The sequence below is a fragment of the Melanostigma gelatinosum genome (genome assembly GCF_949748355.1).
Source record: "Melanostigma gelatinosum genome assembly, chromosome: 14".
NCBI lineage: Eukaryota > Metazoa > Chordata > Actinopteri > Perciformes > Zoarcidae > Melanostigma > Melanostigma gelatinosum.
Window position 1 is genome coordinate 610,829 of NC_136647.1, and position 15,424 is coordinate 626,252.

General features: G+C 42.8%; 2 protein-coding genes across 4 annotated transcripts; both read right to left on the bottom strand.

Annotated features, from left to right (window-relative positions):
* Positions 1-961: 961 nt before the first annotated feature.
* On the bottom strand, positions 962-10,516 carry LOC306787649 (uncharacterized protein). 3 transcript variants are annotated; one of them, XM_079282856.1, is made up of 10 exons: positions 10,399-10,486; positions 9,421-9,450; positions 9,126-9,317; positions 8,699-8,837; positions 5,819-5,958; positions 5,656-5,708; positions 4,902-5,026; positions 3,029-3,136; positions 2,130-2,339; positions 962-1,886 (listed from the first exon to the last, which is right to left on the bottom strand). In XM_079282856.1, exons 3-10 carry the CDS (start codon positions 9,308-9,310, stop codon positions 1,554-1,556), a joined length of 1,293 nt encoding a protein of 430 aa, XP_079138982.1. In that variant the 5' UTR covers positions 9,311-9,317; positions 9,421-9,450; positions 10,399-10,486; the 3' UTR covers positions 962-1,553. The 3 variants fall into 3 exon arrangements, with proteins under 3 accessions (XP_079138982.1, XP_079138983.1, XP_079138981.1); XM_079282857.1 differs by having other exon boundaries at positions 9,421-9,444; positions 10,399-10,444; XM_079282855.1 differs by lacking the exon at positions 9,421-9,450 and having other exon boundaries at positions 10,399-10,516.
* Positions 10,517-11,031: 515 nt separating this feature from the next.
* On the bottom strand, positions 11,032-14,634 carry med31 (mediator complex subunit 31). Its single transcript, XM_079282868.1, has 4 exons — positions 14,480-14,634; positions 13,844-13,918; positions 13,373-13,469; positions 11,032-12,070 (listed from the first exon to the last, which is right to left on the bottom strand). Exons 1-4 carry the CDS (start codon positions 14,487-14,489, stop codon positions 11,857-11,859), a joined length of 396 nt encoding a protein of 131 aa, XP_079138994.1. The 5' UTR covers positions 14,490-14,634; the 3' UTR covers positions 11,032-11,856.
* Between the last annotated feature and the right edge of the window lie 790 nt (positions 14,635-15,424).

Here is a 15,424-nt window from a genome sequence, read left to right on the forward strand (position 1 = left end):
GTCCGCCCGCTGCTGTATTAGTATCGTACATAAGCAGCTGGTCGGTGCCATTCAACCACCACAGAAGAAGAAGGGATTAAAGGAGTCAAACTATTTGTGTTGCTTTCATGTATTTATGTGAGGAAGTCTCATCACTCACATCGTTTTTCAGTTGTTGTTTTTGCATTTTTCTAGAAATTTCAACAATCTTGACGTAAACATACTTCATGAAACATCAACAACAAGCAGAGAAACTCTCAGTAAAATCATGTTCAAATCCATTTCCATCGTTTCAACATTGTAAATGTGACCGGATCTCATTTCATTCGTTGGTTCTCCTGTTTTCATTTGTACCCTTGAACTCAGACTTCATGTAATCATTATTTTTTATATTATCTTCTTTTTTATCACCTTAATTTGACAGAAGAACCGTGTAGAAATGGGAGAAAGGTGTGAATCTGTTATGTGGCTTCTTACCGAGGCCCTTTTAAATCATATTCATCATCTTTTATAGATTATAAAATATAAAATAATCAAGACCCCCGAAGACTGCCGTAAACATCACAACGTATTCTCAGCTCATTGATATCACTTCATCTATTCATCTCGTCTCCACAATAAAAAGGGAAAGTACGTATTTTTGAGGGCACAAATTATTATTAGAATAGTTTTTTTAATATTCATTTTTATTTTATTTCTGTGCTTTGTAGCAAACACAGATAAGTAAAGATTTCCTTCTGTCCACCTGAGAGGCTTAAAGGGGAACGTGATGAATGTTGCTGTCGCTCCCTTTAAACGGCAGCCATGTTCCTGTCTGAATGCGTTCCCTCATGCGATGATGTCGTTGTTGTCGTTGTTGTTGTTGTTGTCGTTGTTGTCGTTGAGCTCAGGGCAGCCTGTGATGTCAGACCTCTTTTTCTTTTGTGTATTTTGACGTTTTGTGGTGAAATATCTGGATTAAAGTCTGATGACGTCAGCTGTCTTTGTCCTCGTTCATGTTTAACGCAACAGATCCGCTCACACACACACACACACACACACACATACACACACACACACACACACACACACACACACACACACACACACACACACACACACACACACACACACACACACACACACAGTGTAGAAACTAAACATCGCCGACCGTCTGCAGTCATGATAGCAGCTCTGTGAGGCTGTAGCTAAATGCTAACATTAGCATGCTAATGAGCTCAGAATGACAATGCTAACATGCTAATGCTTAGCAGGTATCTAAGCTTAGTTAGCTAGCTAGCAAGTCAAGCTAACAGCCATGTTGGTGTTTCTGAACGGGCAAACATCTTTTCAGTTGATAAACATCGTACGAGTAATTCATGTGAATATTCAAACAGGATGAAATAACCGTCTTTGACTACTGTTCATATTCTTTGTGAAATAAAGTCCCATGTGGTCAAACAGAAGGGGCGGGGCTTAGCCTCGAGGATAGAAGTGAATCAACACGTCATAGAACTCGTATCTGCTGGAATGTTTTTCAAACGTGTTCATTTATTTGTATGAAACTGATATTTAGAAAGTCTAGAACATGATTTCTACACCTGCCGTTGAACCGTTTCATCGATCTGCTCCCATCGGTCGTCCCCGATCAGCCGGTAGTTGCGTCTCCGGTAGTTTTGCGGGTGAACGCGCCGCTGTCGCCACACCTCCTCGTACAGGCTGCGTACGACGGGCGGCAGCGGCGGGAAGCCGGCGACCCGAGCCAGCGTCCGGCAGTACTCCCACTGCTCCTCCTGCATCACCAGCAGGTGGCGCTGCTGGACTCCGCGCGCCGCCTTCTCCAGCAGAGCTCGCCGGGCCTCGTCCTCCCTCCGGACCCGAGACGGAAGAGACACGGAGCCGTCCAACACGGCCAGAGAGAACAGGACCTGAACAGCATGACGGCATGAATTATGAAACACGACAAACAAAGGTTTACTGAGGCGGTGAAGAGACCGCTGCCTGACAGTAACGAGGAGAACACTCACACTTCTAATACTTCAACTACACATTTCACTGTTTGGGCTTCCCTTCGATCCGATGATTGTAACTGAAGCTGAACCGTTCATCTTGGGTCGCTCCGCTGTAGTAACTCTGTTGTTCTCAGACCCGCCTGCTGACTCTCCGCTCACCTGGCAGTGGAAGTTGGGGAAGGGGCAGATTTGCTTGCACAAGCCGATGAAGAAGAGCGAGGGGAAGGCCGGGGGCATCAGGAGGCGGTACAGGGGGGAGATCAGGTGGTCCCGGATCTGCAGACCCAGCTCAGGACCGTCCAGGTACGGAAACCTGAAGTTGTAGCCGGTGCAGAACATCAGGACGTCAGCGGCGGCTTCAGAGTCGTCCTGCAACATTTAGTGTGAACAGAGAGGAACGTTCAGCTTGTGGAGAAGACTGGATACCTGTTCAACAGAGACCAGGTGGGCCTCACTGGACCTACGTGATGCAGACATGACAGAGTTCTGGTCTCTGATGCTCTCCCACTGGTCTGATCAGCTCCGCTTGATGGTTTCAGAGTCTGAGTGAGTTCCTGAGGGATTTAAGTGAGTTTATAGTGTTCAGACTTTAAAAAGAGGGACCTGTCGCATGAGTCCAGATAAAACTTAGAACATATACAAAATATTAGTACTTTTACTGCAACATAGTAGTTTTACTATGTTGTGGTAGTACTATTGTCTTTTTCTTGATTGTTTACATTTAGCTGGTTGCACATTTATTTATTTTCTATCTTATACGGTCATTAAAGTCTGAATACTAGAATGTCTCTGAAACCATCAAGAGGAGCTGATCAGACCAGTTCGGGAGCGTCAGAGACCAGAACTCTAGAAAGTCTCTTTACTAACAGAGCTTTAGTTTAGTAGACGGAGAATAAAACTCCGTTCAAAGAGACAAAGATCCTCTGAGCAACAGATTTAAACAGGAACAGCTTCCTGTTTCAGTGTCAAGAGTTTCACAATAAAAGCAGCCTAGAACAAGCTGGAATCCACTTAAACAAAGCTCTTCTTCCAGATTAGTGCCGGTGGACTTCAGTGACCTGGAAGCGAAGTCTGCCGTCCTCCTCCACCGCCACCACCGGACTGGACTGTTGAACCCCGGCAGGTAGAGGAAAGGTGAGACGAGGTTGACCGTGACTCAGAGTCACCTAGAGAGAGACAGAGACAGAGAGAGAGAGACAGAGAGAGACAGAGACAGAGACAGAGAGAGACAGAGACAGAGACAGAGACAGAGACAGAGAGAGACAGAGACAGAGAGAGAGAGACAGAGAGAGACAGAGAGAGAGAGACAGAGCGAGAGACAGAGAGAGACAGAGAGAGAGAGAGAGAGAGAGAGAGAGAGAGAGAGAGCAAGAGAGCGAGACAGAGAGAGAGAGACAGAGAGACAGAGACAGAGAGAGACAGAGAGAGAGACAGAGAGACAGAGAGACAGAGACAGCGTCAGCTAGTTCGCGTCAGCTAGCACGCGTCAGCTAGCTCGCGTCAGCTAGTTCGCGTCAGCTAGTACGCGTCAGCTAGTACGCGTCAGCTAGTTCGCGTCAGCTAGTACGCGTCAGCTAGTTCGCGTCAGCTAGTACGCGTCAGCTAGTTCGCGTCAGCTAGTTCGCGTCAGCTAGTACGCGTCAGCTAGTACGCGTCAGCTAGTACGCGTCAGCTAGTACGCGTCAGCTAGTACGCGTCAGCTAGTACGCGTCAGCTAGTTCGCGTCAGCTAGTACGCGTCAGCTAGTTCGCGTCAGCTAGTTCGCGTCAGCTAGTACGCGTCAGCTAGTACGCGTCAGCTAGTACGCGTCAGCTAGTTCGCGTCAGCTAGTACGCGTCAGCTAGTACGCGTCAGCTAGCACGCGTCAGCTAGCTCGCGTCAGATAGTACGCGTCAGCTAGTACGCGTCAGCTAGTACGCGTCAGCTAGTTCGCGTCAGCTAGATCGCATTAGGTAGTTTGCGTCAGCTAGTTTGCGTCAGCTAGTTCACATTAGGACGTTCAATTGTACTAGCTGACGTGTACTAGTTGACTTCAGTCAGCTAGTACAAGTCAGCTAGTACAAGTCAGCTAGCTCGCGTCAGATAGTACGCGTCAGCTAGTACGCGTCAGCTAGTACGCGTCAGCTAGTTCGCGTCAGCTAGATCGCATTAGGTAGTTTGCGTCAGCTAGTTTGCGTCAGCTAGTTCACATTAGGTCGTTCAATTGTACTAGCTGACGTGTACTAGTTGACTTCAGTCAGCTAGTACAAGTCAGCTAGTACAAGTCAGCTCGTTCACATTCGGTAGTTAAAGTCAGCTGGTACACATCAGCAAGTCCACGTCAGCTGGTACACGTCAGCTAGTACACGTCAGCTAGTTTATGTAGATTCTCTTCTGCTGATAACCGAGCTAACAGCTAACGTAAGGAGGTTCCATTCAGTTACATTATGGTGCGTTCAAGCTCCAAACTGTAAAAAAAAAGAGTAAAGGTTGTCATGATGTGTTGAAATGTAATATGTAAAATGTTGTAACCTTGAATACATACAGTTGTTAATAAGATGTTTTCACATGAATATAAAATAGATATTAAAGATGACAGTTTAACTTCCAGCTGTAAGCAGATTATAATACATGATTTAAACAACAAAAACCCAAAAATAATGTTGAATCAAAGCAAATATTTAAACAAACATACAATAATTGATTTCCTAAATAAACACTATAGATAGCAGTAACACAGTAAAGATACAACATTCAGAAATATTTTTTCTGTCCTCTGTTGATTTATTTTATTTATCTGTTAATGTGCCTCCATTTTCCAATTTGGACAAGTACAAAGCTGTAAAGCTTAATAAGCTTAATATCGAGCCCTGATTGCTAACTAAAAGCCTCGCTGTGGACCCTTATTAGTATCCATTAATAATGTTATTCAACGTTATCATCTTTTGTTACCTGAGCACCGACCCCGGCCAGTTCTATGGAGATGTCCAGTCCTGAAGCTTTGGCTCCCAGAACCACCACCGACTGACCTGAGAACGGCTCTGCACACCTGTACGAGTGACTGTGGAGCACCTGTCCTACGGAGGGAAGGTAAACATCATAATTCATCTCTCATATCTGTTTTATATTAACGTGAAAACATCTCCTTCAAACTACTGGATTCATTCTAGTTCATCACCAAAACTACATTTTACAGACGACATATGAACACATCATGATAACGTTATAATGAACCTTCAGCCAGTACTCATGTTCACTGAGCAGAGCCTGAAGGCATCATCATGTAGCTGAAGTGAACCTCCTGTTGGTTAGCCGTTAGCGGTGCTGCTAACGTTACGAGCTCTCCTCTGATTGGTTGTTTACAATGAAACATGATCAGAGATCAGAGACTAGAAACACATGTTCTACTGAGTCAGTAAAACTTTATTTACACTGATGGTTAACAGTAAAACTTTATTTACACTGATGGTTAACAGTAAAACTTTATTTACACTGATGGTTAACAGTAAAACTTTATTTACACTGATGGTTAACAGTAAAACTTTATTTACACTGATGGTTAACAGTAAAACTTTATTTACACTGATGGTTAACAGTAAACTGTGAAGGGGGTCAGTACGGATCCACACCGGTCTGTTACACCACTAACATTCAGCGTTAGAGCTCACAGTATCAGTAGATGTACTGTGAATATGAATGACTGTACCTTTAAAGCGGTCTATTCCTGGGATGTGAGGGATGTGAGGGTCAGAGTAGTGCCTAAAGACAAACATCACAACATTCACACATTTAATATGGACAACACAACGCAGCGTTGTGGTGGAAGCAGGAAGTAAATAACTCAATGAACTGACCGTCATACGTCTTACCCCGAACAGACGAAGACCGAGTCAAAGGTTTCTGTTGTCTGACAACCTAAAGGATCAGATGATGTCACTTCCCATGATGTCGTCCTCTCCTCCTCTTCCGTCATGACAACAGGCCTCACTCTTTCCACCAATGTGTTGAACTGACAAACAAAGAGACAAAAGTACAACATGTACCTCTGAGCTGTAGTACAGTGTAAAGTACAACATGTACCTCTGAGCTGTAGTACAGTGTAAAGTACAACATGTACCTCTGAGCTGTAGTACAGTGTAAAGTACAACATGTGCCTCTGAGCTGTAGTACAGTGTAAAGTACAACATGTACCTCTGAGGTGTAGTACAGTATAAAGTACAACATGTACCTCTGAGCTGTAGTACAGTGTAAAGTACAACATGTGCCTCTGAGGTGTAGTACAGTATAAAGTACAACATGTACCTCTGAGCTGTAGTACAGTGTAAAGTACTACATGTACCTCTGAGCTGTAGTACAGTATAAAGTACTACATGTACCTCTGAGATGTAGTACAGTATAAAGTACTACATGTACCTCTGAGCTGTAGTACAGTGTAAAGTACAACATGTACCTCTGAGGTGTAGTACAGTATAAAGTACAACATGTACCTCTGAGCTGTAGTACAGTGTAAAGTACAACATGTGCCTCTGAGGTGTAGTACAGTATAAAGTACAACATGTACCTCTGAGCTGTAGTACAGTGTAAAGTACTACATGTACCTCTGAGCTGTAGTACAGTATAAAGTACTACATGTACCTCTGAGATGTAGTACAGTATAAAGTACTACATGTACCTCTGAGGTGTAGTACAGTATAAAGTACTACATGTACCTCTGAGGTGTAGTACAGTATAAAGTACAACATGTACCTCTGAGGTGTAGTACAGTATAAAGTACTACATGTACCTCTGAGATGTAGTACAGTATAAAGTACTACATGTACCTCTGAGCTGTAGTACAGTATGAAGTACATGTACCTCTGAGGTGTAGTACAGTATAAAGTACTACATGTACCTCTGAGGTGTAGTACAGTATAAAGTACTACATGTACCTCTGAGCTGTAGTACAGTATAAAGTACTACATGTACCTCTGAGCTGTAGTACAGTATGAAGTACATGTACCTCTGAGCTGTAGTACAGTATAAAGTACATGTACCTCTGAGCTGTAGTACAGTATGAAGTACATGTACCTCTGAGATGTAGTACAGTATGAAGTACATGTACCTCTGAGCTGTAGTACAGTATGAAGTACATGTACCTCTGAGATGTAGTACAGTATAAAGTACATGTACCTCTGAGCTGTAGTACAGTATAAAGTACATGTACCTCTGAGCTGTAGTACAGTATGAAGTACATGTACCTCTGAGATGTAGTACAGTATGAAGTACATGTACCTCTGAGATGTAGTACAGTATGAAGTACATGTACCTCTGAGCTGTAGTACAGTATAAAGTACATGTACCTCTGAGCTGTAGTACAGTATAAAGTACATGTACCTCTGAGATGTAGTACAGTATGAAGTACATGTACCTCTGAGCTGTAGTACAGTATAAAGTACATGTACCTCTGAGATGTAGTACAGTATGAAGTACATGTACCTCTGAGCTGTAGTACAGTATGAAGTACATGTACCTCTGAGCTGTAGTACAGTATAAAGTACTACATGTACCTCTGAGCTGTAGTACAGTATGAAGTACATGTACCTCTGAGCTGTAGTACAGTATGAAGTACATGTACCTCTGAGCTGTAGTACAGTATGAAGTACATGTACCTCTGAGATGTAGTACAGTATGAAGTACATGTACCTCTGAGCTGTAGTACAGTATAAAGTACATGTACCTCTGAGCTGTAGTACAGTATGAAGTACATGTACCTCTGAGCTGTAGTACAGTATGAAGTACATGTACCTCTGAGCTGTAGTACAGTATAAAGTACATGTACCTCTGAGCTGTAGTACAGTATGAAGTACATGTACCTCTGAGCTGTAGTACAGTATGAAGTACATGTACCTCTGAGATGTAGTACAGTATGAAGTACATGTACCTCTGAGCTGTAGTACAGTATAAAGTACATGTACCTCTGAGATGTAGTACAGTATGAAGTACATGTACCTCTGAGCTGTAGTACAGTATGAAGTACATGTACCTCTGAGCTGTAGTACAGTATAAAGTACATGTACCTCTGAGCTGTAGTACAGTATAAAGTACATGTACCTCTGAGCTGTAGTACAGTATAAAGTACATGTACCTCTGAGCTGTAGTACAGTATAAAGTACATGTACATCTGAGCTGTAGTACAGTATAAAGTACATGTACCTCTGAGCTGTAGTACAGTATAAAGTACATGTACATCTGAGCTGTATTACAGTATAAAGTACATGTACCTCTGAGCTGTAGTACAGTATGAAGTACATGTACATCTGAGGTGTAGTACAGTATGAAGTACATGTACATCTGAGCTGTAGTACAGTATGAAGTACATGTACCTCTGAGCTGTAGTACAGTATGAAGTACATGTACCTCTGAGCTGTAGTACAGTATGAAGTACATGTACCTCTGAGCTGTAGTACAGTATGAAGTACATGTACCTCTGAGCTGTAGTACAGTATGAAGTACATGTACCTCTGAGGTGTAGTACAGTATAAAGTACTACATGTACCTCTGAGCTGTAGTACAGTATGAAGTACATGTACCTCTGAGCTGTAGTACAGTATGAAGTACATGTACCTCTGAGCTGTAGTACAGTATGAAGTACATGTACCTCTGAGCTGTAGTACAGTATGAAGTACATGTACCTCTGAGCTGTAGTACAGTATGAAGTACATGTACCTCTGAGCTGTAGTACAGTATGAGTGAGCGGTGGAGCGACTCACCCTGATGTGGGGTCGGAGGTCGGGGCTCCTGCAGTACCTCTCCAGGTATCTCTGGACCTCCTGATGGGGCAGGAAGCTGTCCAGCTGGGGGTCAAAGGGGAAGTCAGGGAACATCATCACCTCCTTAGGAAGGTTGGTCCTGTTGGGAGGAGACCACCTGTTACTGCACAAGTACTGAAGCACACACTTAGAACAAGTACAAGTACTCCGTTTAAGTTGCCAGGTTAAAGATAGTAAACATTGATGTTGTTGTTGAACATCTCTTTACATCTTCACAGCAATCAATATATCAAAACGACAGAAGAAGAAAAATATCTGTTATCATTGGCTGTAGAAACCAGTTACACTAACCAGTGTACTACAGTCTAAAAGAGGCAGTTAACTGCAAGTATTCATAAAACCAGTTGACTGATGACCAGGTACAGACCTGAGGTCTCTGTAGATGCTGCTCTGAGTCCCGACCCGCTCGTCGTAGCACCAGGTTCCGCCCACGTTGTCGCTGAGCTCAAACACCACCGGGGGGGCGAAGCGGTTCAGTCTGGACAGGATGTGTCTCGCTGCACAGAGACCCGCCGCACCGGCACCGATCACCGCCACTCGCTGCACCGCCATCTTCCTCCTGATGAAGAGAGACCAGACTCCCTTTAGAATACCTCTGTGTGCTGCAGCAGGACAGGCTGACCCTCTCAGTCCTGGTTCTGGTTCTCCTGAATCCCCTTCACCTCCAGAGGGTCCAGCAATACGTCCTGGGTCTCCAGCCGAGAGGAAGAGGAGGAGGAGGAAGAAGAGGAAGAGAAAAAGGAGAAGGGGGAGGAGGGATTTTAATTCTGATGCTTCAAGTATATTTCGGTGGTTTTACTTTGTTACTCAGATGAACTTTGACTTCGTGTTGGTTCTGGCGCCCCCTGTGGACTGCAGTGGTAGTGTCTCTGAGCTTTAGAAAACCTCTCATTCTACTGCAGCACTTCTTCACACCTGTGTTCACGTGGTGTGGGTTGTAAATGTAAAAGTCCTTCGGATCTACTTCTTTTGAGTTCACAGGTGCAAAGCTGTGGAACAGCCTCCCTAGTCACATCAAGGCCAGCGATTCTAAACCGGTTTTTAAAATCAGGGTTAAGCAATTTTTATACCATGAAATGGCCCTTCAAGACAACAACCAATTTATTTATTATTAGTATCATTTTTATTAAGTCGTCATGTTTGTCTGTGTTTTTTCCCTTCTGTGGGCCACAATGGAAACAAGTGTTTTTCGCTTTTTTGTGTCACCCTGTATTTTTTTATGTATTTATTTGTATTATTTGTATTTTTATATTTATACATGTATTTACATTGTTTTATACAAATAAATCAAATCAAATCAAATCAATGTTAATTAAATGAAATGAAAACGAGCACTACGTGGAGGTGAACTGAACTTATGAGTTACCGGTTCATCAGGACTTTGACCTGCTGAGTTAAAGCTCGTGTTTAAGTTAAACTCTTCAGTGTTCCACCATCAAACAACCAAAGAGGTCGAACATAATGAATGTGAGCTAACAAGCTAATAAGCTAACTACAGATTGTTTAAAACGGAGGTGACGCGTTGCATTCTGGGCCATCAACTGCTCATATAGCCGAACTAGATATGGTACACTTTAAATGGACACTTTTATACAAATATACTGGACTTAATCAGCAATATTCAATAAGTTAAGTGATACCGTTGTCTTCGTCGGTCTTTATCCGTCCCGGTGTCCCGTCTGTCCGCTGCGGGTCCGGGGAAAGTTAAATATTGAGAGAAACGGTGAACATCCATTTATCGGTGGTTACAGATTTGACGTAAACACCTTTACGTCATAACTCGATTACAGAGGTGTAGCGGGGAGAACAGTTCCACGTCTACACTGTTCCGGTAAACGTCACGTAAACAACATCCGATTCGACTCCTTCAGAATAAAAGCGATGTCACTTCCAAATTTAAATGAGTGAAAAATAAAGTTGCAAAAAACGGCGCAATTTATAAATGAAAAGTCTCCCGGTGGCCTGTACTTCATCCAACTAATTTAATTAATTAAATAATGGTTTCTACTACAGCAGGAATGTAATAATATACACAAAATGAATGTTCTGTCAATACATAAAAACAAATACTGAAATGAATAATTAAATTAAATGAATAAAAGGCTGAAATACACACAAATATAAAACATATTGGGAATTAATCAGCACATCTGTATTTATTTTGTATAAATACTAGAAAAACATTAAAAGAAAAGGAAATGTGAATCACTATTAATTTCAGTAATGAAGCCATAAAATACTTAATACTACCAAATCAATGAATAACTGAAAGATTCAAATATCAAAACATTTTATTAAAAACAAAGTAAAAACAGTGGAATCACGAGATAATAATGCATATCTGTATAAGAATCCCGAACTGTGTTTGTAACCGTTTATCTCACATTACAGGCTGCAGCTGAAACCTGAAACCTGCCTCTGTCACCACCTCATATTAATCAATACACTTCTCACACAGCATGACATTTATCAGGGAAGAAAGTTCAAAACACAAACTCAGTGGACGGATTTAAAAAAGACATCAGACGTCTGTGAAATACAGAAAAACATGATTTATTGTGAAACGTCTCATCTGAAAGATATTTTCTGATTAAAACTTAGATTTTGCTGAACATAGTTTGTATCGACTGAAATGGAAAAAACATTTCTGTATCGGATCTGTTTGTCATCACGTTTCCTTTCATCCACTGAGATTATGTTCTTAAACTTCATGAGCAGATCTGTGACTGAATGTTGGAGCTTCAGCTGCTGAGAGTTTAAGAGTTCATTAACAAAAAGATTCACTTCAATGAATCCAACAGGAAGCTCAAACAAGCTGCTGCTGCTGTCACACACACACACACACACACACAGTGTATCAGCTGATCAGTGTAGCTCTATGATAGAATATATTATATGATAATATATTCTATCATAGAGCACTGACGAGCTGATTGTTTCACTGTAAAATGTCTCACTCGGGTCACATTTCAGGGATCTGAATCAAAAATGTTTACACGTAAAAGAAAAAGAAATGTATATTGTCCGTCTCAAACATCCACGTCCATGAATCCAGCACCGGTCGAGCTCCGCCCCCATGCCGTCTTCCGGTGACCTCGTCACTTGGCCGCGGCGTTCCCGTGCGGCGGCGGCTGCTGCTGCGGCGGCTGCTGCTCAGCGAGCGCCTGCTGCAGCCGGGTGCGTTTCCTGGAGTAGTGCTGCCAGTGGAGCAGCTGCTGCTCGTCAATGAACTTGGTGCACTGAGCGTTCACCAGCTCCTTCCTGAAGTGTTCGTACTGCAGCAGCTCCAGCATGTGCAGGCAGTGAGGATACCTGAGGAGGAAGACCAGCAGCGTTACTGCGGCTTTAAGAGACTCCGCTCACCTGGTGGTCGTTACCTCTCGAAGCGTTACTGCGGCTTTAAGAGACTCCGTTCACCTGGTGGTCGTTACCTCTCGAAGCGTTACTGCGGCTTTAAGAGACTCCGTTCACCTGGCGGTGGTGACATCTCGAAGCATTACTGCGGCTTTAAGAGAGTACGCTCCCCTGGTGGTCGTTACATCTCGAAGCGTTACTGCGGCTTTAAAAGACTCCGTTCACCTGGCGGTCGTTACATCTCGGAGCGTTACTGCGGCTTTAAAAGACTCCGTTCACCTGGCGGTCGTTACATCTCGAAGCGTTACTGCGGCTTTAAAAGACTCCGTTCACCTGGCGGTCGTTACATCTCGAAGCGTTACTGCGGCTTTAAGAGAGTACGCTCCCCTGGCGGTCGTTACATATCGGAGCGTTACTGCGGCTTTAAGAGAGTATGCTCCCCTGGCGGTCGTTACATCTCGGAGCGTTACTGCGGCTTTAAGAGAGTACGCTCCCCTGGCGGTCGTTACATCTCGGAGCGTTACTGCGGCTTTAAGAGAGTACGCTCCCCTGGCGGTCGTTACATCTCGGAGCGTTACTGCGGCTTTAAGAGAGTACGCTCCCCTGGTGGTCGTTACATCTCGGAGCGTTACTGCGGCTTTAAGAGAGTACGCTCCCCTGGCGGTCGTTACATCTCGGAGCGTTACTGTGGCTTTAAGAGAGTACGCTCCCCTGGTGGTCGTTACATCTCGGAGCGTTACTGCGGCTTTAAGAGAGTACGCTCCCCTGGTGGTCGTTACATCTCGGAGCGTTACTGCGGCTTTAAGAGAGTACGCTCCCCTGGTGGTCGTTACATCTCGGAGCGTTACTGCGGCTTTAAGAGAGTACGCTCCCCTGGCAGTCGTTACATATCGGAGCGTTACTGCGGCTTTAAGAGAGTACGCTCCCCTGGTGGTCGTTACATCTCGGAGCGTTACTGCGGCTTTAAGAGAGTACGCTCCCCTGGTGGTCGTTACATCTCGGAGCGTTACTGCGGCTTTAAGAGAGTACGCTCCCCTGGTGGTGAACGGAGTCAAACAAACAGGAAACAGAGACTTTGTCGGGGACAGTTTTCAGCGGCGGATGAATCCACATTTTGGTGCTTTAGTGAGTCATTGTGATGCGTTTAAAGACATCAGGACGTCGATATATTCACTGCTGGTTTGTGATTGGTCGACAGCATCAAGGCGCTAATGAAGGGTTATTATGTTATGAATATTGAAATAATAAAGCCAGTTTTACTTGAGGAACTTGGCGTACTCGGGCTCCTTCCAGTACAACAGGTACTTCAGGTAGTTGATGAACGGTTTCTCCCTCAGGAAGCCTCGCTGAGCCAGAACTGGACACACACAGAGACCATGTTAAGATAACGTTTATAAATGATCATAAATATAAACATGCATACACACATACACACACACACACACACACACACACACACACACACACACACATACATACATATACACATACACATACACATATACACACACACACACACACACACACACATACATACATATACACATATACATATACACATACACACACACACACACATACACATACACATATACATATATATATATATACATACACACACACACACACGTATGTATGTATGTATATATATATATATATATATATATATACATACATACATATATATATATACATACATACATACACATATACATTAGAGCTGTCACTCACAGTTGAGGTAGTTGGGGTTCGCCAGACACTGAATGAACTCCAGCTCAGACTGGAACCTGTTCCTGGCCTGCTCCTCTGGACCACAACAACAACAACAACAACAACATGAAGATGAACGTGTGAAGACGTGACTCAAGATACAACTTGATTTATCACAGAACAAAGCCACGAGAAAGTGCCTTTTTAAATAACATTGTAGCACCAGACAGGTCCAGGAGCTGAGCACTGAGAAGCAGGTCGTCAGGTCAACAACTCACGTGACTTCCGGGTGAAGTGAACGTGAGCCGAACTGAAGAGTCCGTCTCAGCGGATCATAAGATGTTTTAGCTGATGTTAAAAAAACTCACATTGTTGACGATAAATAAGCTTTTAACTGGATTAATTACTGACGTAGCGTTAGTAGCCCAGTCTCATACAAACTAAAAGGCACTTTAGAGAATAACTTGCATTAAAGACATGAATTATTCATGTAACAATGCCTTCATTACGCATACTGGATCGTGTATGTATATAGATATTAATAACGTGTATGTATGTGTATCTAATAAATCCGTTTCTTCTCCAGACATGACTTATGCTAGCGAGTTAATATTAGCTACTCAACTAGCTCCGTTAGCTACACTGACGGCTACAAACCTGTTTCCATGACGCCGGCTGGAGACGGAGACGGTCGTGAAAACAGCCTCTCAATCCTGATGACAATCTAAACTGTGGAACTAATATACGAACCAATAAACCTCTGAGCGTTCGTCTTTGTTGCTTTTCAAATCCAACAAATCACAAATGAGAAGCCGCATCTGCCGGAAGTCAGGACTCTTTTTTCCCCCGATGATTTACGGTGGTTTACGGTAGCTGCTGTTCGCGCTGTGGCCGCTAGAGGGAGACATTTGACAACAAGAGTTCATAGAATCAACGGGTTGAATTCACACACACAGGAATCACCGACTAAATATGACACATAACAATACGTCAGGCTGGACATTTGTCTTCATTCATTTATTAATGGTAAAGAACAGAAGAAGAAACATTTGCAGCAGTAAAAGTGCTAATGTACAATTAAAATATCTCTAAAAAGAACAAAGTCTTTTTATTAGTATTTTTGCTCCATCAGCTGGTAAAAATCTCCTTCTGTCACGTGACTTTTGCAGCAGATTCACTGCTTTAATCAAACAATCAAAGGTTTGTTGTCACACTATTATTTTTTATTAACACCAAATAAAACTGTGAGCAAATAGATGGTAAAAAACTCTGGAGGTTCAAATATGTACAGTTCACGTTCACAAAATACCTTTAAATAGAAAAATACAAAACGTACAGTATTTTCTAATTACTTAAAATAATTCCAATTCACAGGGACACGAGTCTGTTCACTGAAAACACATCTGGAAGTAAAGTCACAAATAAAGAGTTTAAAAGAGTCACGTCTTAGTTTTAGTAATCATTTCTACCTTTGTTAAGAGAGGAACTCAGATATCAGACTTCATTTTTATTTCTATTTCTTCTTATTTTATAATCATATTTCAATGATATTTCATCCTCCCCATTTTCTTTTTAATTGTAAATGTTCTATGTTTCATGAAT